General features: G+C 51.9%; 1 protein-coding gene across 2 annotated transcripts in view; it reads right to left on the bottom strand.

Moving 5' to 3' along the window:
• Positions 1 to 2,439: 2,439 nt before the first annotated feature.
• Positions 2,440 to 27,194, bottom strand: part of GALNT14 (polypeptide N-acetylgalactosaminyltransferase 14) — a 195,019-nt gene continuing 170,264 nt past the window's right edge. The window contains exons 10-15 of one of the 2 annotated variants that reach the window (XM_040993022.1): positions 18,652 to 18,778; positions 16,452 to 16,544; positions 13,115 to 13,198; positions 12,695 to 12,839; positions 4,037 to 4,156; positions 2,440 to 2,940 (exon numbers count right to left, since the gene is read on the bottom strand). In XM_040993022.1, the coding sequence (XP_040848956.1) occupies positions 2,782 to 2,940; positions 4,037 to 4,156; positions 12,695 to 12,839; positions 13,115 to 13,198; positions 16,452 to 16,544; positions 18,652 to 18,778 (728 nt within the window). In that variant the 3' untranslated portion in view covers positions 2,440 to 2,781. The remainder of the gene's footprint in view (positions 2,941 to 4,036; positions 4,157 to 12,694; positions 12,840 to 13,114; positions 13,199 to 16,451; positions 16,545 to 18,651; positions 18,779 to 27,194) is intronic. The other variant, XR_005885162.1, reaches the window with a different exon arrangement.

The raw sequence follows: 27,194 nt of genomic DNA on the forward strand, positions 1-27,194 counted from the left end.
GCGATTTTTAAAAGTAGTACCACAATTACTGGGGTTTTAATACCTAAGCAGAGGCAGAATTAAAGCTCACAGCTTCATGGGTGGCAGGAACCAGAGATGGGGTCCTCCAGAGAGCTGAGTGCATGGAATGTCTAGCCAAGCCTCATACACCACCTTCTGGGGGAGCAGTGATGCCATAAAAACAACTAAAATTTGAGGTGCGAAAAAAAGCAATTGGTAAAAGGTCGAAACCCAACTTTCTGCTAAGCATGGAGATGGCAGGTCCTCATTCTCATCTCTCAGTGTGAAAATCATCAATGAAAGAATCAATGTAGAAATAGGTTCAATCAATGCAATCTCGAATCCTAGTAGAGCAAATGAAAACAGAGTCATGCCTTCACAACTGGGTCTATGAAATGACCAGAGAGAAACACTTCAACTTAAGTTGAGTTCACACTAAGAAACCACAGAGCAAGGCAGGAAGTAACTGCCCAGAGAGCAAGTCGCAGACTGGACATAGCACAGGCCTGACCACACACACCACACCCAGATTCATTGGGAAGCTCTATTTCTTCCCTACTCTTCCAGCACCATCAACCTCCAACTCTAATCCAGACACCAGACAGCCAGAAGCTCCTGCCTCACCTTCGGTATGCAGGAAGGATTGGTTACAGAACTATTGTTTTCACTCTCCCCACTGCAGATATCCAAGTCTACGGGTGTTCTGGTTCCTTCTATAAAATGGTGCAGGAATTTGCATCATGCAGAGGTTTTAGCCACCACCTGTCATGCCAGAATCCCATATAAGTGCTGGTTTGTGTTCCAGCTGCTTTACTTCGAATCCAGTGCACTGCTACAGTGACTGGGATGGCAACAGATGTTGGCCAAGTCCTTAACATCCCTCTTAGCCATGTGGGAGATCTGGATGGAGTTCCAGGATTCTGGCCTGGCCCTGGCCCAGCCTGACTTTTCTACCATTGTGGAGTGAACTAGCAGATGGAAGATGTCCTTTTGTTTAGGTAAACATTTGATGGTGAATATTCCCATGCCCTTTCTTCTCTGCAGAGCTGGTTTGAACCCTGCACACACAGAGCCCAAGGAACCATCAGCATATCTTCCAATGACAGTTCGATTAAGCTCCTTTCCTTTTCCCAGTAGAGTGAAGCCCTGATGAAAGAGTCCAAACTATAGAAGGCACTGGGACTGAATCAATAAGCATACACAGTCTGCTAGAGGAGATCTCAGGTATGGTCATATTTGGTTCTTAGATTTCTAAGCCTGTAGCAGTTTGTGTCTAGGCATATATGCTGATAAGCTTGAACTATTTCCCACCACTGAAGGGCTTTCTGGATAAAGTAGAGACAGACACCTGCATAGAATACAGAAGTTACAATGGTTCCCAGTAAATCCTGCCTCCTGGAACTTACTCTCTTGTATAAGCCTTTGCCAAGCCTTAGCTGGACCTGGTAACAGTTTCTGCTGAATAGAACCTGGCAAAAGGCTGGCATAACTTATGAGATGTGGTTATCAATGAGCACAGCTTCCCTTTTGCTGATGCGCTTGCCTTCCTGGCTTGCTCTGCTTGGAGAGGTTCTGTGGCAAGGACTGAGAACACCTCTGGCCAAAAACAGCCCGCGAAGAACTACAGCTGTGGGCCACACTGGCTGAATGAGGAAGAGATCAGCTGCAGGTGAACTTTGAGATGCCCATAGCCTCAGCAGCACCTTGAACGCAATGTGGTAAGATGCTCCAAGGCTGAAAGCCCAGCTAGGCTTGACCCATGGAGGCTGTGGGCTAACACCAGTGTTGTTGCTTTAAGCTCCAAAGGGTCAGCCTAATTCATTATATAGCAATAGGCATGGAAGAGACCAAACTTACCTACCTTAGCAGAGAACGGGTGGGCCTAAGTGGTAGACACTGTCACACGTTATAGATGGTTTCTTCTAAGAAATGGCACCCAACTGTAACCAATTCCCAGAGCACATTAGTAAATTGGGGATATCAGACTAAGAAACCCCTCTGCTAACAATGCTGGATATGCGGCCATCCCATAGAGACTGACTAGGGTTGTTCTAACTCAGAAAGGGCTCAGAACCCAGCTGAGGAGGCTACACCTTAAGTGGACTGTCTGCTTCAGGATTTCCACTAAGGAACTCAGAAGCAGCTTTATTGGAAAACCAGACTGATCTGGTCTGACTCTGATATAACTGGGAATGGGGGACCAGAGATGTTATGAACTATCTTGAGATCACCTAGCTAGCTGGTAGCAGCCAGGATAAGAGAACAAGTCTCCGGCCTCCCTGTTCCTCTTCTTTGTCCACCCTGCCACAAGATGCCCACCCCTTGTCCCCAACAATACCAAAATTGGTTAGCTCCAGCCAATGGCAGAACACACAGTGCAAGAGACACCCGGAGACAATTTCTAAAATTAACTTTATTTATTTTGAAAACAACCTCCATTCTAGTCCTGGCCTGATGACAGGGAAGGCTTTTTCTTTTTTGGAAGAAAAGAAGCAGCAAACACTTCCCATTGCATCCGTCTCCAGGGGCCAGGCAGAGGAACACCGGGCCAGGAACATCATGCCCTCCAGAACATGTAGGATTGGTCGCTGAGCCATGCTGGCCTTCAAGCGTTTCCTCCATCCTCCCTGAGACAGTGCACCTGTCCTGAGAGGCTCTGCCTCTGCCTCCCAGTCCAGGGTGTGTGCAGCAGTCATGGGCTGCCCGCAGCCTGTTTTTCCAGTCTGTTCTGGCCTAGGGAAGTACCAACTCCAGAGCCCATATTGGCCTGGGAAAGGAAGTTCAAGAGCTCATCATGTCCCAGTGTTGGCTCATGAGTGAGGACTCACATGGATTGACGACAACGTCTATGCCGGCCTCAGTGCTGTCACCAAACATATCTGTGTCGAGGCAGAGGTGGGATGCTATGTGCTCGATGTGGGAACCTGTCTTGGTCCATTGCTGAGAAGACAGAGGGGAGAGGGTGAGTCGGGCTACTGTAGGTAGGGTCCTGGGCCCCACACATAATGTTATAAATTGCAGCACCACCACAAAGAAGGACATCAATTTGATTTCATGGTCTTGGGTAGGAATAAGAGTACAGCTAACTGCTTGGCTGGCCCCTGTGTTCACAATTATTTAATTGTACTCAAAAGAGTTAAAAGGAAAAATCAATGTTTACTAAAAAAACTTTGAAGTAGCCACTACCTTTGCCATGTCATGGGCCACAAAATGTGAAGCCAGACAATTACAGGAGTATTTGGGGATCCCTCACTCAGCTCTGCAAGGTCATAAACCACAGGAAAGGGCAGGGGAGGAGGGGTGGTAAGGAGATGGCAGAGGCCCAAGCAGAGCCTCACACAGCACTGTTTCCCATGCTTTACCTCCCATGAAAAAGATGGACAGAAAGACAAGCCTAAAGCCACCCTCCCCCAACCAAGGTGCTGGGTTGTATACTTCATGGAGATGGTCTTGGTCAATTGTTCTGAACAGTTGTACCATAGCATCATCATCCACATTTCAGAGGCAGAAAGGAAGGAGATGTTTAGGAACCTGCAATGGGCCACACAATCAGGGAGCCCTAAGATGGGCATCTGACTCTCCATCCCTGACCCCAATTTGTGGCACATGGGATCCTGGGTGCAGCCAGCTCTGTGCTGCAGGACAAACTGGACACGGGCATATCTAGAGTACCAGGAACTTGCGGCCACATTGTCAGTGTCCAGCACCCAGAAGCTGAGTGGGGGTTGGCTCATCCTTCTCTGGGGGTGTGATGACAAGAATGGGGTGAAGGCAGAAGAGTCAGGGACAGTAGGCTAGTGTGGCCAGCTGCTGGCCAGTGGGCCCAACATGGCTGCTGCTGTTGGCATCACACACAAACACATGCAGAGGCAACACTCTCCTCCTGGTACTCACAACCAGGGCCACTGTCTTCTGCACCCTCTTCTTTGAATGGCATTTCCTCTTTGCCTGCACCTGAGACATGCCCCCCCCCCCCCACCACAGGAACCTGGAAAACAGCAGGTGGTCCACACCCCAGGGACCACAGAGTACTCACCTGCTTGTCATCTCCGTTCTTGCAAAGGACAAGGACCACTGGGGCGCCAGGGAACAAAGTGACTACCGACAGGCACAGCTCCTCCTGGATGATCTGCTGTGTGTAGGTGAAGGCCCATATCTAGTGGGAGAGAGTGGGGAGGTGAAGATCTGCACATGGGGAGGGAGCAGGGCAGTGTTTAGTCCAATCCAGGTGTGATGATTAGTATGTCTGGGCGGGAGGTGTTAGGATTAGGGTTATCAGTTTGTCCAAGCCCATGGTCTCCAGTGTGTGTCTGAGGCCAAAGTCTTCACAGGGGTGTGTTCCCCCCACCGGACACAGCAGACAGCTCCCTGGCATGCCCTCTCCACCTGTGTAGAATCTCTCTTTAAAAAAAAAAATATCCCAGTGGGGGGGTTCCTGAAAGTACAAGAGTGCTAACAAGTGGAAGATGGAGAGCTGAGGCAAAGAGGGCCGTGAACAAGCAAATTCTTCCCCGGCATGGCGAGCAGGAAGAGAAGCCACAAAAGCAGGTTGAGAGCCGATTTCTGGTGACACAAGAAGAGGCATGGGGAAGAGGCTGGGACTGCAGGTGCATCCCCCCAGGTGCCAGGGGTGCTAGCACAGCTGCTGCTAATGAGGCCTAAGCACCTCACTTCTCAAGCCAATGTGGGCCCAACAGCTGTCAACCATGAGCCACAGAGAGCTTTGTCCCCAGCTGTGAAGTCAGGGACAGCTGCCCTTGGCCTTTCCTGGGGACCAAAGACAACCTCCCAACCCCCATCCCCAAAATGCAGGAGGGTCTCCTGCTGAGGGCAACCTTTGTCTTCCATTCCTGCAGACCAAGTGGCCTGGCACCTCTGCCCTTAGCCACTTAGTGGCTAGGCAAAGAAAAAGGTCCATCTCCCACAGTGATAGGAGCAAGTGTCCCTCAAACAAGACACGGGTTCACTGCCTCATGTCAGCAGCTTGTGGTCTGTTAAATGCCTTCCACAACTGGTTCTTCTTCCTCCTCGCTCTCCCATGGACTCAGACCCTCTGCTGTTCTCACTGCTTGGCCTACCTGAGCTGGGCTGGCTTCTTGGTCAACAGTCACTGCCCCTCCCCACCTGGAACCCTCTGTTCCCTCCCTCTCACATGGGGCCATCAACCCAGCAGGAGATGCTGACCCAAAGGATGGTTCAGGCAAGAGGACTTGCGTTGCCCTTTTTTAAACTGTTGGTGTTGGGGAGAAGACCCAGGTCATTAACAACTTCCTGGGGGGCATAGAAGCAAATAGAATCAGATCAAGGCTGACAGCGACTCAGTTCCTACAGCTCAGAGATGGGTAAGTGGGTGCTCTTTGCATTCTATATTAAACTCATAGAAATAGTAACATGTCAGGGAAAGCATGCCTTGAGACAAACCCAGCAGTTCTCTGTGAATCATGACTCCACACAAACCATTTGCCTCCCCAGCCGTTACCCATAGAGCTGATGGGGAAGCACTGATGCTGTGCTAACAGTTAACACTTAAATGAGCAGGATCCCCACTTTATAGATGGTGAAGCTGAGGCTCCAACAGGTTATCCAAGGTCAGGTATTAACAGAAGGACCCAGACCAACTTTCTCTAACAGCTCTGCTATTGTGGATGCTGGCAGAGATCTCCCTGCCTCCGGGGCTCTAGCAGAGAAGCAAAGTCACAGAAGAAGGCTGCTCCTGAGATTCCTCTTCAGAGTTGTAAATATTGAAATTATATGTCAGTTTCCTTCATGGGTAGTTTCCAAATACAACAGCACAAATGGAGCCTGTCCATCCCACCAAGCCTCCGTTTGATAGGACCTGGGGTAGGACAGGCCAGTGAGCAGTGTGTCCACTGCGGTGTCTCTTGGGAATTGGGCTAAGAGTGAGAATAGAGGCCCCCGTGCCAATGACTTCACAATGGAGTGTGGGGACACACACAGCAGCAGTGCTGACTTCCAGTCTGGGCCTGTTGCCCTTCACTCCTCACGTGCAGCTTTGTCTGACACTGTGAAACCCCAGCCTACACGCTCAACCTTGGTCACACCCTTCTAAGTGGTTCCCCTGCAATCTGGGAGTGTAGAGCAGAGACTCAGTCCACCCCAATGTGCATGTGTTGGCGGGGCGGGGGACAGAGCCCAGGATGAGACACACACAGAGGTCCTGAATGAGGGCCTAGCTATCTGGGTGTAATGTAGGAAAGAGGCCAGGCCCTGAGAGTGACCCCAGGGTACTCCAAGGTCTGGGAGGAGGAGGAAGAGGATGGTCTCAGCACAAGGCTGCCAGGAAGCCAAACGTCTCGGCCCATGGCATAAAGCAGACCCAAAATACAGACTTTCTCTGCTGACCACACAGCCTGCGGGGAACCACGAATTAGCACTCAGAATGTAAGCAGTCCGTGCCACACCGCAGTGAGTCGTGTTAAGCATGGAGTGAACACAGCTTCTGAAAGCCCATTTTTGTCATTTCTTCTTTTAATGGCCTAGGAGGCCTCAGAAACTAGAAATGGGGGACAGGAGGATGTTTTTTTTGGACACCAGAGACATGAGTGGCCGCCAGCAGGGAGTGCATGAGGACTGGTGCCATGTGGGACTGGGGTCGGGGCAACGAGCGCTCAGGACGGCGGCCGTTACACTAAGCCAACCTTCCATTAGCCAGGCTCTTCCTGGCATCTGAGTCATTGAACCTCACAATTTCCCTGCAAAGGCTGGTCTCCAGCCACACCTGTAGGAGAGGAGGATTGGGGAGGAAGAGATGGAGGCAGGCAGCAAGGCCAGGCAAGCAGGGCCTTTCTGAGTCCCATCCTGCCATGGTCAGACTTCCTGCAATAGCCTACAGCACAAGATTTAGGAAGCCAGAAATTGTCGAGCAGAGCCAGACTGGTGTGTGAATGCTGGGCCCTTGCTGATGGCTCCATTAAGCAGACTGGGAGCACCAGAGCCCATGACTTGATGCCACTTACCACAAGTCACACCCAGAGCTGTCCCTGTGGAAGGTGACCCAGGGTGTGGCAAATGCAGAGGGGGAGGGTCCCTGATGAACAGATCCAGGCTGCATAGCCCCAAGGCCAACAGTACTTAGGGAATACCACCTGGAGAGGGCCAAGGCTGCTGGGATGGGCACGGGCTGGCAGAGTGCAGGTCACTGCCCATCTGGCAGTGACTGTGCAAGCTGGGAGGCAGAGGGCCCAGCATTCAGCCTGGGGCTTCTGCTGGCACAAGATGCAGCAGTGGAGAGCGAAGACTTCCTCAGCACTGAAAGGGGACAGCTGTGCAGATGAGGCAGGGGTCCAGGCCCCTTCCTTTGATACAAAGTCTGCCAAGAGCAGCCATTTTCTACTGGGTTGACTTTGTCCTCATCTAGTTATGTTGAGGTGAAGAGGTGAAACTTGCATCCACAGGGTAGGAACAGGGAGGCTGGACAAGTTAGAAGGCATAGCATGAACCCCAACAGATAATCTGGCCCTAAACTCAATTATACTGAGGCTGAGATGCCCTGAAGGAATCCTACAATTCCAGCGGCAGCAGGCCTGTCCCTGACACCTGCCCTGATCTCTCTCATGCACCACCCCAGTGGAGTCTCTCTGGGCCTTATGCATCCCATTTTGCTAGGGGTGGTTGGGGGAGGCAACAAACAAACTTCCTGGGGGAGCATTTAGCCTAGGTTAAAAAAAAAAAGACTTCAGAGGGTGGCAACAGCAGGTTAATTTGACAAGGCAGCCATTGCTGGTCTTGCAGTAGAGAGCAAAGTAATGCCCTGGTCATAGGGACCCTTGTGAGGGGTAGGCCTAAAACTATGTCTCACATCTACTGTCCACCTGATGCCCACAGCAAACCCAGGAGCTGGGAACAGGGTTGAGGTCAATGGCAGCACCGGGCAGGGGTGGGAGCAGAGCCCAGTTCTGAAAGGGGTGCTCATGTGAAATGCGACTTGAGTCACGAACATGCAGGGCCAATAGCTGGTCTTGGACCCAAAATGCTAGTCTGTGGACTAAGCCATGAAGCACTCTGTTTGGGTGAGGCACCTGGATAGAAGGAACCAGGATGTTCTACCTGCTGACCTGACGTATCTGCATCTGAAGCATCAGCCCAGTGATGGCTGACCCTGACTACTTCCCGCTTGCACCCACTGGCCATGCAGAGGCTGCCTCATCAGCTGCGCAGACCCAAACCCTGGCCTCTTCCTGCAGGACACCTCTGAACAGAGGTGCCAGGCTCCGAGGTCAGGACCTTCGCTGAACTCACTTTTGCAGTCATTACTTTCAGCTCCTCCTGTCCTATCCTCCTACACTAACATACATTGTGATGACTGACACCTCTCATCCAATACATTCATTGTGCATCATGTTATGGAGCTTAGGGGTCTGGAATGCTGGTGCACCTGCTTATTAAATTCATGGCCTCGGGTGAGTGACTCAAGTCTGTACTTCGGTACCCTCAGTAAATGCCAGCCAGCCAGAGAATCAATGCATGGAATAAACAGGTTGAAATACACACATCAGGGATGGGGTGCTTTGCTAAGTAACCAATGATTGTCCCTGTCCCTGATCCTGAGGACACTAATGGCCCTTTAGGTCCTCCTGCAACTGCCTTGAAGATGGGCTGCATGTTAGTTTCATAGCCTGTTCTGGGAAAGTATGGGTAGCAAAATGCTACCAGGTCAGAAAGCGGCATGCTAGCAGTATACTCTCCCTTCTTCCTACCTACCCCTGTCCTGGGCACCTGCAGGCTCAGATCCCACAGCCAGTGGAGAAGGTGCCAGTGAGCATCCAAGCTGGGCGAAGAGCTGTTATTTTCCTCTCCCCTTCCTGGGCCAGCCTGCTGCCTCACTCATGCCTCACAGCGTAAACATGCCAGCAGGCTAAACTGCCAGGGACACGGTGGAAGCACACAGGAAGACCCTTATCACTTATGCTCTCCCTCCCATCCCCTGCCTGCTCCTTAACTTGGGACAGAACTAGATAGGTGCACTGGCCTCCTGTCCACCTTTCACAGCTATTTTCCTAGAGAATCCAATAAAGAGGACACTTGTTAACCTGGTGACTTCCTGGGCTTCCCATGTGTGCAACAACAGGATTATACATTTCTCTCCCTTCTCACCCCAGGCATTAGGGTGCCAACATCAAGACAGGCGTAGATTAAACATTTTCTCCCAAGGTTAATGAGGGAGATGAGGCAGTGTGAGGGCTGCATGGGTTGGGGACTGGAGCTGGGAAGGGAGCCACCATCAAAACTGTAGGAATAGAGCAACCCCTTACATAGCAGTGTCCTGGCTCACACGTGCACAGGGAGTGGACAGTTGGAGCTAGGACTCACACTCCTGAGCCCAGCACCCTACGTTCCCCACACATATGGTCCCAGTCTTATTTCAGAATCTGTGTGGATCCCATCCCTAGATCATTAAGAGGAGGTAAATGAGCTGGGTCACATAGGCTGGAGGCTCATGTGTGGGGCAGAGCTGTGGATGGGGGATAAAGGGTGACAACCATCATTGCTATGCCACCACGGCCCAGTGTGGGGGTCTGTGGCACATGGGCCTCTGATCACATTTCTACCCCAATGCCCACACCCATGTGGCCTTTGCCTTGACATTAAGGCTGCCATTGGAAACTGTCCATGAAGGACATTGTCTCACCCCTTGTCAGGAGGAGGCTGAGCCACAATCTCATAGAGGAATCTCAGGGACAAATGTCTTCTCCCATGATGACACTTGTCTAAAAGAGCTCCCCAACCAGCCAGCATCCTGCCAGCTTCACCACCAGCAGGGTGTACGCAAGCTGGGCAAATTTTCCAAATCTCTCTCCATCATACCTTGGATGACCTTCTAAACAGTAACACCCGCCTCGCTGAACTCTTACATCACTTCCCTGGGATGGTCTTCAAGATGGAAAAGACAAATGCAGGGACTGAGGGTTTAATGGGCAATGCAAGGGGTTTACTTGGCAGGCCAGGAGGCAGGGGAAACAGAGAGGACACAGGTGGGGAAAGCAGAGGGGAGGGCAAAGCAGAGAGAACCCCACCAGTGCCTACTGCTGGCAGACACTGCGGGCAGGCAGACAGACAGGACTGGCAGCATATGTAGGAAGGCAGAGGGGACAGTGAAAGAAGGGGGCACACCCATGTGGTTGTGTGGACTTGCACTAGTCTCAGGACACTGAGGAATGCATCCTGGAATGCACCTGCTGATGGGTTGTGTCTAACCCAGCACAGGCAGTCTGTGGCAGTGAACCGGCAGATCTTCCCATCTCAGGCATTCTTCTGGGCCATGACATTGACACTGCAAAGCACACACCTAGATGCTGTTCTCTGCTCCGCAGAAAGGGGGAGCAGCTGAACACTTTCTTTTGGAAAAGAACCCTTCGCTAGCCTGCTGACCCCTACTGATAACTCTGAGTGGCCTGCAGACAACACCTGTGCGCTCCTCTTTCTGACAAGACAGGACAAGACAGCTGGGATGGCCACGACTGTTCCGCAGGCTAACAAAGGTCTGGCTGCCTTTCTCCAGGGCCAGGGCACTGAAGTTCCCTCTCTGAGGTCCCTCCCTCTTCCTTAGCTTCAAGTCCCAGCTGCATCACTTCCAACCCAGCTCCCTGCTAACATGCCTGGGAAGGCAAGTACCCCTAACCCCCATCATCACTAACTTCTATCCCCAAGGAAGCAGGAAGACAACACTTGGCTGCTAGGATCCCCATGAGCACTGCCTAGACACAGACCTGGAAGGAGAGATGCGTGTCACCCATCACAGCATTTCACAGGATGCCACTTGAGCAACTACAGCTAAAGCAACAGCGACACCTATGCTTCCTTGCCTTTCTCCTGATCCACTTGGGCAGCTCCCTCCTCTGTCCTACTGGCACAGAGAGGCATTTCCTAGGAAGCCACAGCTAGCAAGTCATCACTGGGCAAGGTGAAGCCTCCAAGGCCAGCGCCCAGTGGTGGAGGAACTGCTGAAGGAAGTGCCAAGGTTAAAGATGATGCTATAGTGATCACTTGCTAAACGGGGCCGGAGGGGCAGAGGCTGGGGGACAGAAGGGACAATGGGGAGCTGGTCTCCAGCACAATGGTCTTGTCCTCCAGAGGGCATTTGACAACTTTGGGTGACTCTTTTGGTTGGAAAGGTTTGCTCCAGGTCATGATGGACAGAGGCTCAGTGCTGGGGGACAGCCTACAATATGTAGGTCTGCTCTGCAGCCAAGAACCACCCAGCCTCAAATATCCTTGGAACCAAGGATGAGGATCAGAGACAGGGTCTATTAACAGCTCTCTGGAGAGCAGGGGTGACAAGATCTGCAGAGATGGGGGGCAGGAGAGTGCTACAGGAGCTGGGTATGGGTGGGACCATGGAGGAGGTGGTCCTATGGGGAGGACAGGTGGGATACAGCAGGGCAGGGAAGAGGCTGAGGTCTAACAGATGCCCACAGCCATCAGAGCTGGGAAATCCCAGGTGAGTTTGCCTGAGAGTGGGTGTCCAGGTGGGCAAAGTGACCACAATCCAGGGACCATGTTGTTCCTTAGGGTAATGTGTGGCTTTGTCACCGCAGGAAAAGAGCCCACCTTCTGACCCCTGTCTGTCTTCTCTCTCCACCCTCTCATGCCCTGGCTCTGGCCTAAGGCATGTCAGAGGCTGCATCCTGAGCTCTGTGCCAGGCCTTGGCACAGCTAGATTTCCCGAGCTGCCCTTCCCCCTTCTGACCTGGCCTATTCCCACTCAGCTCTCAGGGTACAGTTCATTTCCAGGTCCTCTGGGAAAGCGCCCTGGTCTTTCCCAGGAGGAAAGCAACCTAGAGAAAGCTCTATCCAGGACTGAGAATGACACGGCCATGGCAACTTGCTCACTTGTGTCTGCCTCAGGCCTTGTGGGCCTGTAGCCTAGTGTTTTTCTCAGAATCTGTGAATCAATCAACAGAGGAGGGGCTGGTATGGGGGTGCAGCAGGTCAAGCTGCTACCTGAAATACTGGCATCCCACATGCACTGGTTCAAGTGCCAGCTGCATCACTTCCAGATAGCCCAAGTACTTGAGCCCCTGCTACCCACATAGAGGACCTGAATGGAGTTCCAGGTTCCTGGCTTGAGCCTGGCCAAGCCTCGGCAAAAGTGGGGAATGAACCAATGGCTCAATGGATGGAAGCGCTCTCATGTGGATATTCTAGAGAGTTCTTAACTCTCTAGAACTTTATCTTTCAAATAAATAAATCCTTTTTTTTTTAAGGGAGATTATCAAAACCAAAAGCATAGAGAAGATCTCCAAGAAAGTTTTCAGGGAGAAAGAAATGCAAACTAAGAACCTAGATGAACAGTGACAGTTCTTCAGAGGGCAAGGGTGAAGGCAAACAGTCAAGGAAAGAGACAGAAAAAAAAACAGGCCTGCGGGAGAATGGGGATCTGGGAGCCACAGGAGCTGGAGGTGGGAAGGCAGGGCACTGCACGGTGGAATGCTGGCAGCCAGCTAAGGGCTACCGAGGCTGAGATAGGCTGTGAGTGTCCATGACCTTGGCAAGAACAGTTCTAGCCTCAAACCAGAGAGCATGTGGTGAGGGGTGCAGTGGGAAGCGGGTCCTGCAGATGGATCCAGAAAGCACTGGAAGCTTCTCTGAGAGGTCATGTAAAAGCAGATGGCATGTGACCCGGCTGTCTCCTTGTGTGGCACATGGAGCCCGTTCCCAGCCCCAGCTACTTTACCTGGGACTTGGCTTTCTCGCCGGTGGACTTGCTGCAGGGACTCAGCTTCAGATTTGGGTTCTCTTGGTTGCTGGGCCTCTGTGATTCCAGGCACCTCTGCCTCTGTCGGATGCTGCCCTTTTGGATGGAGGAATCGTTGGGGATCCTGGAAGGAAAGGGTGGTGCTGTGTGAATGGAACGGTTATCTCCCAGAAATCGGCACCGCTGGATCTCTGCTGCCATGAAGGAGATGGCAAAGAGTTGAGAGGACAGGGTCTGCAAACTCAGGCCTGCAGATTAGGACCTTGGGCTCAGACCCCACAACTGAGAGACACTGCCCCCCACTGCCCCTCCTCTAATCCCCTGTGGTGTCAGGGATTTCTTCAACCCTTCTCCCTGTGCTGTCCCAGCATCAGCAAAGGCTCCAGCAGGTGCAGGTACCTGAGCTCTGGGTAGACATTCTCCAAGTACCACTTGAAGTTCTGGCACTGCAGGCTGTTCCTCAGCAACACTCGGTTCTGAATGCTGGGAGCGGCAGGGAGAGGCATGCGAAGATAGAAACAGGCTGTTAGAGGCCGGGGAGTGAGCAGTAGGCACAGCCTTGCCAGCAGCCTTGCCCCTGGGCAGGGAAACGGTCTAGGAGGAGAGCCGGCTCCAGACAGAGCTGTGGAAATGCTCAGCAAGACCTCACAGTGTGGCTGTGGCGCATAATGATATTGAGGGTTCAAAATGGAATCAGGGTTGAGGGGTAGGGAGGGGTTTACTTTTCATTAAGAATAAAGCAGCTAAAATACTTGGTGTGTTACTAATTTACCATAGGGGCTCTGGCTGCCTCCCTACAGCCTCTCTCTGCAGCTGTGAAACCATGCCCCCTGGCCCCAGCCTCTGGAGCTCTCTACATCAGTCTGCCAGGTCAAGGCCCTGGGTAGGATCTGCTCTCCAGATACCCCCCAGGCTCCTGGCACAAGTGGAGCCTCCCCTCCCCATCAGAGGCTGAGCTGCATAGCTTTCAGGTAATTCCGGCACCTGGAAACAAGAGGGGCGGGTGAGGGAGGGGGAGGAGGGCACAGAGGAGCAAAGTGAGATCAGCAGAGAGTGAGAGAAGTCCTGTGGGCAGAGCTGCACTTGGGTCCCAGAGTAGATGTGTTGGGGAGAAGAGTGGGAAGGAGGAGCAGACAATGAGGGGCAGGGTAGGTGGAGGTGCTGGGATGGAATGCAGGGGTTCAGGGGCAGCATGTGCACTTGAATTGCATCTCACTGTAGGTGCAGGGATGAGGGCATGGAACAGAGCTGGGGACAGGCTAAGCTGTTACACAGGGAAGGGGGTGAAAAGTGACCTCCACCTCCTGCCACTTGAGCCCACCCAATTGAACTGGCCCTGCCTCTCAGCTGCCCCTCTCATGCATGCCCCCTGGGCTGCTCTGTGCCACACACAGGGAACCAGCCACACCCTCTCCCCAAGGCCAGGGAGGAGGGTAGCCTGGGAAAGAGGATGAATGGTCAGCATTCAGGGAGCATGGGAAAGCAGTGTCAGGGGGACAAAGTGACTTGCTTGAATGGGGCCAGTAACAGAGATAGGAGTCAAAGTGGAGATCCATTTTCCAACCTGGCAACAGGGATGGGGAATGTGGGCTAAGAAGCAGGTTTAGGAGTGGACTTTGAGTTCTGGTTAGAACTTGTTGAGATGCAAGCACCCTAGAAGACATCCAGGTGGAGACGGCTAGCATATTCTTGCATTGTACACTCTCGGAGTTGAGAGGAGAGGTCCAGGTTAGAAACACACACACATATCCTGGCAGCACAGGAGCAGCCTCAAGTGCCAGGGAGGATGTGTGGTAAGAAGAGGGCTGGGGAAGAGGAAACGGAGCCCCCCAGGTGGGACCCTGAAGGTGGAACCTGGCAGTGGCTCACTAGCAGGGAACAGTAGAAGGGAGACATCACTTGTGCATGCAGATGGGGGCAGTCGGGGGTACCAGGGAGGCATCACTGCGTTCTGGGAAAAGTGCCGCAGGCAAGAGATGGGAGTGTAGGAGGCAGTGGAAGCACTTGGGGGGCAGTGTCCATAGGCTCTGCAAATGATAAGGAGAGGGGTCAGGATCTTTTACAAATTCCACAGCCCAGGCCGCTTCCCACACCAGGTCAGTGAGCTCCCTGGGGCAAAGGCAGAGGCAGCAGTAGCAGTGTGGATGCTCCACAGGAGATTCTACTATGCACACCAGGTGGGGAACCTTCTCAGACCAGCATCACCACCCCCTGGAGAGCTTGTTAGAATCCAGACCTCCAGAGTCCAAACCCGCCTTTGGACAGGGTCCCCAGGAGCTGAACTGTACATGGAAAGTTTGAGAGGCCCTGTGCCAGGAGGAGATGATGCTAGGTAGCAGGAATTCAATACATGTTGATTTATGAATGAGTGCAGGATGGAATGGTGTGGCTGGGATCCAGGCAGAGTGCTGGCCTGCTGCAGTGGCAATCATACCCTTTCCTTGGAGACAGAACCCCAGAAAGATGGCACAAACGCAATGGACGCCCCATGTTTGTCCTGAGAAGTTGATGTTGCCTATTTTCATCCAAAGTTGGGCTGGGTGGGAGGAGGGGAGACATCTAAGGATGAGTGTGGGAGGATGATGGCCAGGAAGTACAGCTGGGCCAGTTGGCACTCCACGGGCCTCGCTCAGACTGATGACCACATGTACTGCTTGCTGGTGGCACTCCCAGCTACTTGCAGCCCTGCTCAGCAGTCTCATGCAGGAGAAGAAGTGACAAAGTCAGGTTCATCCAGGGTGGGAAAATGTGGGGTGAGGTGGGGGCAGGGAGTCACTAGATGGTCAATGAGGCAGAGGATCTTCTGAGCTTTGCTTCTGAGGAACAGAGCAAACTCCAAGTTGGAGAAAGAAAGGGCTAAAGGTAGGCTAGGGCAGAGGACAGGCCTTGCCAGTGGACCAGAGGGATGAGAGCCAGTGGCCTTAGAGGGCTAGAGGGAAAGTGTGGTATTAGGATCTCCAAGGTGAAATTATTTTGATTTTTATTTAGTAGGATCAACTTGTGACCCACGGGGAATGCAAAACATTACAGCAAAATCTGCTCCACAGCCTTCGTGACTAGTGCTGAGACCAGTGTGAAAAGAAGACCCAAAAGCAACATAAATGACCAAGTAAATGTAAATCAAGCCTCTCGTTTTTAAAAAAGCTCCAGTCAGCTCTAGGACAGGGAGTGCCATGTCATCTAGTTTAGGAAACAAACTGGTACAATTTGAGCCTGCACCTGCCTCTTAAGGGTGGTGCAATCTGGGGCCAGGACCACCACCTGTATAAGCCTCAGCCTCCTGTATAATCATGCAGTGGGGACCAGTCTCATTTCTGCAATCTAAAAGGGCAAGTGATGCATGTCATGCAATGGTATCTTATTCTTAATACTCATGCCCCTCCCTGTCCTCTTTCCCTGGGCACACCTGAGCAGGGGGCATTGTGAGCAGGGGAAGTGGCTTCACCCAGAGGGGCCCCAGCTGCCTCTTCCGCAGCCCACCTTTGTACAAAGCCAGAAAGCTGAATCCTTTGTGCAAGGCACAGCTCAGTTCCCCTAAGGAACTCACGGCTCCAGCCTGTCAGAAAGCTCTGCCACAAAAGCGGTATGAAGCCCTGCAGACACAACTCGGCTGCAGCGCCAGGGGGCTCGGAAGGAGAGCCAGCAGTAGCTCAGGGCAGCAGCTGGGCTCCAGGCCTGTGGCCAGGATGCACCTGCCAGCCACCTGGCCTTGATCTTACTGGGAAGGGATACTCACCTGCCAAAGGGCCTCTCCAGGGCGAAGGGCCGGGCAGCATAATAGTATTGTTTGTACTCATCCATCCACACTTCTGCCGTCCGCTTGGTGTTTCTAGGGAGTCAGAATGTCAGGAAGCGGCCAGCTTACTCGTTAGCTCTCTCTCTCTCTCTCTCTCTCTCTCTCTCTCTCTCACTCACTCACACACACATGTATGTGGAGCCAGCATGAAAGCATCGGACCAGTGATGCAGCTGCTCCTGGGGCAGCCTAGCCCAACCTGTCCCAGGCGCACCTTGGTTTCCAAAAAATCTTTGTCCCCAAGACAGCACACGTTGAGGAGTAAGAACAGAAGGTACAGGTCAGAGAAATCATGCCAGAATGAAAATTCCTGGTTCCCAAAGAAACAGGAGAAAAGGTCCAGGAAAAGCAGGCAACCTATCTGCTGCCGGCAACCCTCAGTGCAAGGCACAGCCCCTAGCTCTGAGCCCTTGCTTCCGGCGCTCAAGTGGTTCAAGTCCTGGCTCCCCGAGCGGAAAATCAGCATACACGAGGTCTCCCCACAGGCCATGCAATTAGTTTGGCACAGGTGTACGGAATTAAGTAATCAAGCCGTTGCTTTCAGACCTCCAGCCAGGATGCTGGAATTGTTTTAATCAAGTGTTTGCTCAGAGTCTGACCCCAGAGACTTTTCCAGAAAGAGAGACAGACACTGTGGATGTCATCATGCAGCACTGGGGGGTGCTGGTGAGAGAGCCCTAGCGCCATGAGCACAGCCTTCAGAGAACAGGTAGGGGTTTGGGGGCCCAGGCAGCAGCAACGAGGCCTACAGAAATGAATGTGGGCTGGGGGTGCATCTAACTAAAATAAGGTGGTCTTCCAGATCCTAGCTCTGCATCTCAGAGGAAGTATTTGCTGCAGCAATGTGGTGAGCCCTGCCAAGTGAGCACCTGAAATGTCAGAGGTGCCCTGTGTGGGCAGGGGAAGCAGTTTACAGGGCCTCCCACTGGCCTAACAATCAACAAACTGGATACTGCTGAGTGGATGCTAAGCCACATTTCTCTACCCACCAAAGGGCCACCAGTGGCGAGCAGGATGCACGCTGGGTAGGGCTCAGTCTCCTGGATCCACGTCTGAAGCTCCAGGCTCTGCACCCACACTCCCCTCCCTCCCAGAGAAATCTTTGTGAAACCCACACTGCTTCGGGGGGGGGGGGGAGTAGTCCTGCCCTTGCCTCCCTGTGACTCCCTGCCCAGCCAATTTTCTCAGCTCCCCTGGCTTAGTCCACTGCGTATCTGCAGCAGGTGCTGTGGACTTGGCCATCGACTCCTCTGAGATGGCTGTGCCACGACATACGGCACACCTGTTTGTGTGCGTGTGGCCGACCCAGCAGGAAAGCAAAGGAGGACAAGGACACCCCCAAGGAAGAGTCCCTGCTTCCAGCAACAGGGGCACAGGGTTTCCCCCACACAAGTGGTAAAGGAAGAGTGAAGGGGGGATGAAGAAAACAGGTGAAGCTATCAGGGGAGAGGGAAGGAAGCTGGAGGAAAAGAAGTTAAAGGGCAGAAAAAAGCAGACCTCGATGACTGAGGAGAGAAAGCAGGGGAAGCAGAAGAGGGTGAGAAGAGTAGGGGCGGGGCGGGAGTAGGCGCAGTACTCCCTGGGTTGCTGAGCCAACGTATCTTAGTAGTGACAAGCCATCCTCCAGCCAGGAGGGGAAACCAGGCCCTCAGGTCCTGCCCTGGCCCGCACCCCTTCGCATCACTGGCCAGGTCCCTGAGCCCAATCTGCTTACACTTCCCCCATTTTTACATCTTCCCCCAGGACTGATTGCGTCACCCCATCTCTGCGGGGACCCAGCTTGAAGGCAGTGAGAACTTCTCAAACTGGGAGCAAAATGTGACCACTTCTCCCTGACTTTCACAACCCCCAAACCCTGGAGCCTGGCTCTGCACGATGGTGCTGATCAGTGGTTCAACACGGCCTTGGGCAATGTGGAACATGCTGAGGTTTTACGGGAGTACCAGGGAAATCTTGGTCCTAGTGCTGAATGCAGCAGCCTGACCCCAGCCCTGATGGAGCCCAGGGAGCAGATGGGCCACTCCTATCCAGCCAGGCATCTGGACAAATTCACAGAACCGCAGAGGTGGCTGGGAACCCCCTCAGCCATGGCCACTACCCTGCTGCTGCCCACACATGCCAACTTCTGGGTGCAAACTTACTTTATGTATGTGTTGGTGTTGCCATTAGGGAAAACGTATGGGTGCTTCTTCCGGAAGACGTGCCCCACTCGGCTGCACGGGATGATCTCCAGGCTGCCCCTGCACATCCACACTCGGAAGGAGATTTCTGCAAGACAACCACACCTCGCTTGTCACCTCCTATTCCTGCTCCACCTGTTTCAAGGAACCAGGTGCTAGGGAGTCCCCCAGCTCTCCGCACCCCCATTTCCCTGGCCACTCCAGGCCTAGAGTGCAGTGGCTAAAATTAGACTGCACAGCCAAAATATGAGTTCCACTGGCTGGGCAGCCTCACTGATTCCATCAGCAGATGGGAGCCAGTGCTAACACCTTGGAGAGTGGTGCAAGTTAATATGGAAACACCTCCGTGGCCAGCAGAGTGGAGATGGGGGGTGGACTGGGGAGAGGGAGTACACTGGGATGGTTTAACTTGGCAAACAGAAGCCTTGAGAGCAAGGAAAAGAGTTGCTATGAGCACATGGAAAGTTCCAGCATAGAAGATGGATTAGATTCATTCCCTGCATCGTCCCCAGAGGGTTAGAACCAGGACCGAGGAGAAAGGAATTCCATTCCATTTTCAAATCAGATGCAGGTCCTAATATCCAGGATAGGCTAGAAAACTACATGGCAAGGATGCAACTGAGGGGACTAAGCCTCAGAAGGCACCAGGACCAGGTGCCCCGAACGCATTGTCCTTGCCAAGACTGCAATCCAACTATGGGGTACTAGCCACCTGCCTGACAGCTGGAACAGGAAGAGGAAGAACAAGCAGGAACCAAAAGTCAAGAGGAGCTGCAGAAAAATGCTGGGAGCTCCTGAGCTGTTGGTGTGGGTGCTCCAGGGTGGGCATCTTGCACACACAGCATCACTCCCAACTAGTGGCTGCTGCAGGAACCTGAGAGATGGCTGGTAGGTGGAGCTGGCAGAGTCTGGTGTTTCACCCCCCCCTTGCCACTGGTCTCCAACAGCCTTAAAGCAGGGCTCCTGCCCTGAGTGAGGAGCCATGGCCAAGCACAGGGGACTGGGGCGTGATAGGCGGGGTGTAGGGGAGGGAAGTTTGTCATTGCCGTGGTGTAGAAACACCAGTGCCTGTTGCTGCTAAGTATCAGAACAAATGGCAGAACGTTTTATTATTGCTTTGCAATCCTCTACAGAGAATGCACTCCCTTGCCTGCATGCACCAGGAGCAGACCCTATCTCATACTCTCATCTTCCAATCTCTGGGTATCCCTGTCTGGTCCATGTTAGGTTAAGAAGTGTGAAGACAGACTAGCTCATGAAACCAAAAAGATCACAGGAGTGGCTGCCCCTGGGAGGGGCTTGTGGAGACAGGACAGGTGTCCACAGGCAGGTGAGGAAGACATGGGTATTCTAGGGCCTCCCACTCCCAGCTTGCCCTGTACCTTACAGCAAGCGCTGAGTTTCTCATTGGGGTCCTCCCTCCCAGGTACTGTCGATTCTATTTTCTGTTGTTCCTCTCCAAGACCCGAGCAGGTGCCTCAGCTCAAATCCTTCACAGTGATCCTCATTGCTCCCACTCACTGGTCCTCAACCACACTGCCTCCTTGTCCCCCATCTCTTGCCACATCTGCTCGCAAAGATCACCCTGAGTTCCTTCACCCTGACCTCACTCCATCACTCGTGGGCACTTGGGCCCTCAGCCTGCTGCAGCTCTGTCTCAGAAGGCTCATACTTCCCTCAGGGTTGGGGCATCACAGATTGAGGCAACAAGAAAGGACATCTCATCATGGCAACAAAATGATGGTAAGAACATGAGGGGAAGAAGAAATGGTAAGAGCTTGGCTTTGGGCTTAGCGAGCTGGAATCCGCAGTGACCTATTTGCTCGGCATCCCTGGAAACCTGTTTCAGCTCGCTGTCAGATCAGAAAAACACTCTACAGGACTGCTGGCGGCGCCAAGTGAAACAGACTTTAGAGAAAGGCTGGATGGAAAAGGGAAGACTGGCGGTGGGCACAGAGACATGCTCTAAAGCCAGTCTCTAAACCACAGAGCCAGGGTCCATCCCTCCACCTGGGCCCTGTACACCTGTGGGAAGGGCCCACAGTTCCCTTCCCCCTGACCTCTACTGCACCTCAGACCCATGGTGTGGAGCTAGTGGGCACGTGGCTGGGGTACTGTTCGAGTCCTGTCCGCCCTCACCACCCCCCGTCTGGTGTTTGCATGAGTCACTGAGCATGGCATTGCTTGGCCAACTGCCCCACACCTGCCCCACACCTGCCTCCCTCCCTGCAGAGAGCACCTGGGAGAAGTCTAAGGGGTTGGTTTGTGGGGCTGTGTCATTGCGTGTGTGAATTCAATTTGGGATGTCCTAGCCAGTCAGCCTTCTCCAGAGACTGCAAACAAGATGTGCTCCAGAACCCAAAAAGGAACATGCACGCTCTCATCTCTCAACGCTGGAGACGGAGGCCTCACTTCCCAGATAGAACCTGCACACTGTGTGCCAGCTTTCTTCTAAAGTTAGGCCTGTGTTTCAGCAACAGTCTCTTCCACGTATTCAAATGAGACATATGTCCCTGCTCATTTGCAAGGCAAATTCTCCCAGCCTGGGCCCCCACCTACTACCCCAGGTCCTGTACACTATTCCTCCCCCTGTGCTCCTAGACCCAGCAGTTTGTTTCTGTCTGAGTCCACTGACCTCTCACCTCTGCCACAGTCACAGGCAAGCCCTCCATTTGCATGGCACTGTCGCCTGGCCTTGGTCTGCCTTCACCCTCCTTTAGATCACCTGGCATCCATCTCCAGCTTCACCCTGGGGTGGTTCAGAACGCTGATTCCTCCTCTGACCTTCCTCGATGCTAAGGACTTGCCTCCACCCACCAACTCCAGACACCAATGCACCCTACAAAAACCTCGCATCCCTTTCTGTTTCTCCCCTGCAGCTCTACTGCCTCTTCTCCACTGAACTGAGCCTCCTCCTCTTTCTGTGTCTCACTTTAGAACCGGTGAGTGTTATTAGAGTGCAGAAGCGGCTCTGATAGGACCACTTACAGCTAGTAGCAGGGAACCCACACGCATTTCCCCAACCCCAAAAGCCACTCTCTTGCTCTGACTTCATCCTGCCTCAACAGCCAACCTCTCCCACTGGCCAGTGGAGCTACAAGCACAAAGATATAGACTTCAAGGCATTCACAGATGAACAAGAGGGACAAGCATTAACCAGCTGTCACATTTCTACTTTGTTGACTCACTCACCCAATCCTGAAAAACATCTGTCTCAGTTCTCCTGCAAGCCACCTGCTGCCACCCAAAGGCACCTGCAGCTTGGGATGAGCTGGGAGGCTCCCTACTCTGGGATCCAGATGTTGATCTGGAGGTTAGAGAGGTGCCAAGTTTGATAATGACGGCTACAATTAGTGTGAAGATTTGCAAGTGCTAAAACCCAGGACACACAGTCACCCTCCTTAACTACATCATACAGTATGTCCTTCTAGGTCTGTGAGCTGGGCCTAAAGCTTACATTTAAGATTTCTTGGGATCTTGAGGCCCATGCGAAATGGGCTGTTACAAGACAGGGAGGTGTGGGGCAGTGAGCCTCCCCTGCTCTCCAAGGCTGTAGGCTCTACCCAGCCATCACCTCTTCAGAAAAGGAGAACAGAGCTGAAGATCCTGGATGGGCATCCTTCGGCAAGGGGTTCCTGCTGAGTCAGGAACACACTCTCCCTGGGAACAGACATCATCCACGCTTAAAGCCACTCTGAGTTAGTTCCAGGCAAGGAGTCAGGATGCCCATCAGGTGCACTGCAATCCTCTTGCTTTCTTCAGATTTCTGATCAACATTTGAGAGTACACACCCCTCCAGGCATCCATGCCCAGCTCTTTCTTTCCTTCTATGTCTGCATTGGTCCATCAGTGGCACGCACCAGCCCTCTCAGAGTCCCTGCCCTTCATCAGATATGGCCAGACCTGCCAGGGTTGGGGATGAGCAATTTGGGCCTGGGGTCAGCTTTCTCCCCAGTAGGTGAACCACAGCTACCATTTTACTGCTGCTTATCCCTACTGGCCTAGGCTCTAGCCTAGCCACATCATAACCTGGTTCCTAAACAAAGGCAAGGGGTCCCATTCCACATGGGGGCCACACCAGGAGCCACCTAAGATGAGACTTCAAAAAGTTCCTTTAAAAATGGATTAAAACCTAAGTTTATTTGGGGACAAAAGAATATATTGACACCCATGTACAGTTTTTTTCTTAAGATGCATCTTCCATGAACTTTCTGAACTCCCTCTTACCTGGGCGATGGTGTGTGCACTGTATATGTGACAGTGGTATTCACTCTACCTTGGCCAAGTTTAAAGCTACTGAGAACAAAGTGTAGAGAGGACAGCAGTAGGCCAACAAGGTCATAGACGCTTGCTCTCCTGGCTGCCATCATTCCTAAGTCGTCCATGTGCCTGCGCAACTGGGATTTACCCTTTCTGTCATTATTCTTCAGTCAGTACATAAATCTGAGTCACTTCATTGGCCTTGAAATGGTTTCAAGCCATTTCACCAGCATTTAGGACAGCCAAGGCTATATGAAGGTCCTACTTCCAGATACGCATTAACCACAGGCCCAGTGTGGGCACCAATGGCCATGGAACCACAAATGCAAGGTGATATTCATCAGTTCAGATTTCTGTTGAAAAAGGAACAGCTCATGTCCAGCAGCACTCAGCCAACTCAGGGTGTTCAGGAGCAGCTGGGAAGGATGGCCTCGAGGTTCTCTTGCCTGGGCTTGGAGTTTAGCAAAGCTAAATCCCAAACCAGAATGAGAGCAGTGGGCTGCTCCAGCTTCCCCTCTTCCACTCAAGGGAAGGATGACTTGTCAGCTGACTTGGATGTGTTTTTAGGATGGGGCCATTTCCCTAACACCAAGCCACCCAGCATGGAAGGGCTGAAGGCAGAGTAAGAAAGCATTGGGGATACATTTCCAGCCAGTCAGACGCAACTGTTCTTGTATAAACGCTGCCCACATATTGCTCAAAGGGGAAGGCAGCCGACTCTGCTAGGGTAGAGGCACCTGTGTCATTGAATTCCTCTTCACAACTGTCCTGTGACATGAGTGTGAACACAACAGTTTTCTATTGCTGGAGCATGAAGCACCACAGATTCAGCAGGTGGATATGGATGGGTCTCCCCCTTGAGGGCCCAAATCAAGGGAGTCAGCAGGTGCATATTGCTCCCTAGAGTTTTAGGCCATGCTCGGTCCCTTAGGGTTGCACAAGTGAGGTTTCCAGTTTCTAGATGACTGCTAGTCTAAGGCCTCTCTCAGCTGCCTCCTTGCTGCTCCCTCCATCTCAAGCCAGCAGTGGCTGGGCAATTCCTTCTTTCAATTCTTCTCATTTCTCCTCTTCTGCCTCTGGCTGAGAAAGGTCTCTGCTTTGAAGGGCTTGCATCACCAGGCTGGATGGGTTTGGATAATCCTGCATAATCTTTTGAAAATCATTGATTGTGACCTTATCGCATCTGCCAAGTCTCTCTCTCTCTCTCTCTCTCTCTCTCTCTCTCTCTCTCTCTCTCACACACACACACACACACACACACACAGAGGCATTGGTGTGACGATTTCTGAGCACCACCTCATCTCTCCAGTGCTAACTTCAGCACCTGCTGTGCTTTGGAAATCCCCAGTTCTAAATTCAGGACTCCCATATTCTCCTTTCACGTGTGTGCCAAGGCCTCCTTTTTTTGGAAACATGCATCCCTTCTTCCCACCACCTACACACACATACACACACACACACAGAAATTTTTACTGGGTAACAGATTTTCTTTTCTCTGCAAAGATCAAAAGCTAAAAGTGAGATGTGGTTCAAAGTAAGTAGATAGATTGCACATATCCTGTGTTAGGTAAATGAGAGTTTAAGCATCCAATTTTAATGCAAATTAACTTCTGAAAAAAAAATCTAAGAGCCATATTTCCCTAAAGCCTGCTCAAGGGCTGAACTGTAGATGTAATTAGCACAGCGATTCAGCTCATCTTAGAAATACTGTAAGGAAATGATCTCACTAGGGCCAGGAAAATGAGTGTGTGTGTTGGGGGTGGAAGGAGAGGTGGTCTACTAAGGCCTGGAATGACTCTCACATGCCCACTGCTACCAGCAGCTGCTTCTAACAAATAAAGGCTAAGATGGGGCAGGGCAAGAGCAGTGTGGCATTGAGCACTGGCACGGATGCCCTGGCGAACAATTTTTTGTGTTATGTTTTTATTTGAGAGACAAGAAAAGGAAAGGGAGAGAAGAGAAAGTGGAAAAAGAGAGAGAAGAAAGAGATCCTATTATTCTGTCTACCGGTTCATTCCCCTAATGTGCACAATGGCCAGGGCTGGGCCAATCTGAAGCCAAGAGCCTGGAACTCAATCCACTGAGATGGCAGGGACCCAAGACTAGAGTCGTCATCTGCTGATCCCCAGAGTCTGCATTAGCAGGAATCCTGAATCAGGAGTGGAGAGGAGCTGGAACAGGAGCCCAGGATCTGAGGCCTAGCAATCCCATCTTGCCTCTAATCCACTAAGCCAAGCACCTGTCCCTGTGCTATGAAACAAAGTCAACATAACACACATTCACACACATCTAGAACACAGAGAAACTCTATCTACTTCTCAGAAAGTAGAATTAATCTCAAGTTTAAAAGGAACCCTTAAACATGAAATAACATCCATTCAGAAAAGTCTCATGTAAGGTCAGCCCTCTGTATCCATGGATTCAACCAACTAGGGATTGAAATAATTCTTAAAAAACTCTGTCTGTACTGAACATGTGTAGCTTTTTAATTTGCTTGTCATTATTGCCTAAACAGTACGACACAGTCATTCATGTAGTGCTTATGCTGAATCCTAATAACCCAGAGATGATTTACAGGGCACAGGAGGATGTACAAGGCTCTATTTAGACACCATGCCATTTTACATAAGGAACTGGAGCACCTGTAGAGCTTGTTGTATATGGGGGTCTTGGGTCTGACCCCCTGTGTACAGCCAGGGCTGCCTGTCTCTGGCTGAGTCCCTGCCCTGCTCAGTGTCTTCCTCAGTGTTGAGCGCCAAGTTGCTATTGTTCTGGGCCCCAAGAATGAGATCTGGCAGTGCCTCTAAGGAGCTGCAGGTTTAGCAGGAGGCAACGCAGTCCAGCAGGTACCGATGGATAAACAAATACAGAAGAGGGCTCAGCACAGTGTCAGAGGAGGGCCATCAGCTGCATGGCATGGAGTGAGGGAGGTGTGGGCGAGAGGGAGATGGGAAAGGTGTCCTTTTCCCAGAGTTGCCTGCACAGTGCAACCAGCATCTGGGACACATGGGAGGGCACATTCTGGGAAGTGTGAGAGGCCCCTGGGAGGCAGGATGGGCAGCTGAGGCAGGACCTGGGCAGGGGTCAAGTTGAGTACTGTGGGCCTCCGGCTTAGGACACAAGGGTCGCTGCTGGGGATCCAGGTCGAGGAGGAGTAGGAGGCTGGCATTTCAGAAAGAACTCTTGGGCAGGAATGGGCAGAAGGGGCAGCCTCAAGATGAGTTGAACTAATGTGGAGGGAATTGGTAGGGACAGGAGAAGGTAATACTTGTGACACCAGGGGGAGTTGTCACAGCTGCAGGACACAGTGATGCAGGCAGGCTCTTTACTGCCACACCCCTGATCTAGGATTCTTGCACTGACAGGCTACCTCTGTTACCCCCTTGCCTCGTTTGTCCCTTGCAGCTGAATTGACACTCACACACTCCAGCCAGCCCCCTTTTCCAATTCCCACTTTCACCTGCTCATTGCCCTGTGATTCATCACCAGCCACAGATGGGACAGTATTCCTGGGACAGATGCATCCATCATGGAAAAGGCACTACATTCCCTGGCATAGCCAGTGCTTAAGAAAAACAAATTCAGAAACAGCTTTGCAAGTGCTATGGCACGCTGTAATACAATGGAAGACTGGGATGGAAGAAAAGAACGAGGTCCTTGTGGCAGCTACCTCTGGTGCTTTCCTGTGGCTTAGGATACAGTGGGATGGATTGTCAGGTGCCTTTCCCATCTCTCTCCCTTTTCTACTCAAATTAGTCTGTGTCCCCACAAAGGACATGAGGTAGGCAAGATGTGATGGCTACTTGACCTGGGCGGGTGGGTGTTAACATCACTGTAAGGGAAAGCTACAGGTAGGCTGGACCAAAATGTTCTGTGGTTGTGGCTGACACATTGCCTCAGTCCACATGGAACTGCTGTTGTGAAGGCACGGGAGGGCAGACTAAAGCCAGCATCCAGCCTGCAGCAGTGTCCTCACAATTCCACCAAAAAGCTGTCCAATAGTGAAAATGAAAAAAATCAACACAATAAATTTTTAAAAGAAATGTCTCTGTGTGTCAATCCTGCTGCAAATAAAGCTTTGTGAAACTTTGTTTTACCTTTGTTAAACCTGTGATTAAGAATGACATATTACTATAGCTTTAAAGATCAGGTATTCCTAAAACGTATTATATATGAGTGAAATGGACATCTTTTCATTTGCTTATTATTTACAGCTCTCACTTATACTCCCATTGAACTGGTCT

This window comes from Ochotona curzoniae, unplaced genomic scaffold, assembly GCF_017591425.1.
Source record: "Ochotona curzoniae isolate NIBS_2020 unplaced genomic scaffold, NIBS_Ocur_1.0 contig_883, whole genome shotgun sequence".
In the NCBI taxonomy this organism is placed as follows: domain Eukaryota; kingdom Metazoa; phylum Chordata; class Mammalia; order Lagomorpha; family Ochotonidae; genus Ochotona; species Ochotona curzoniae.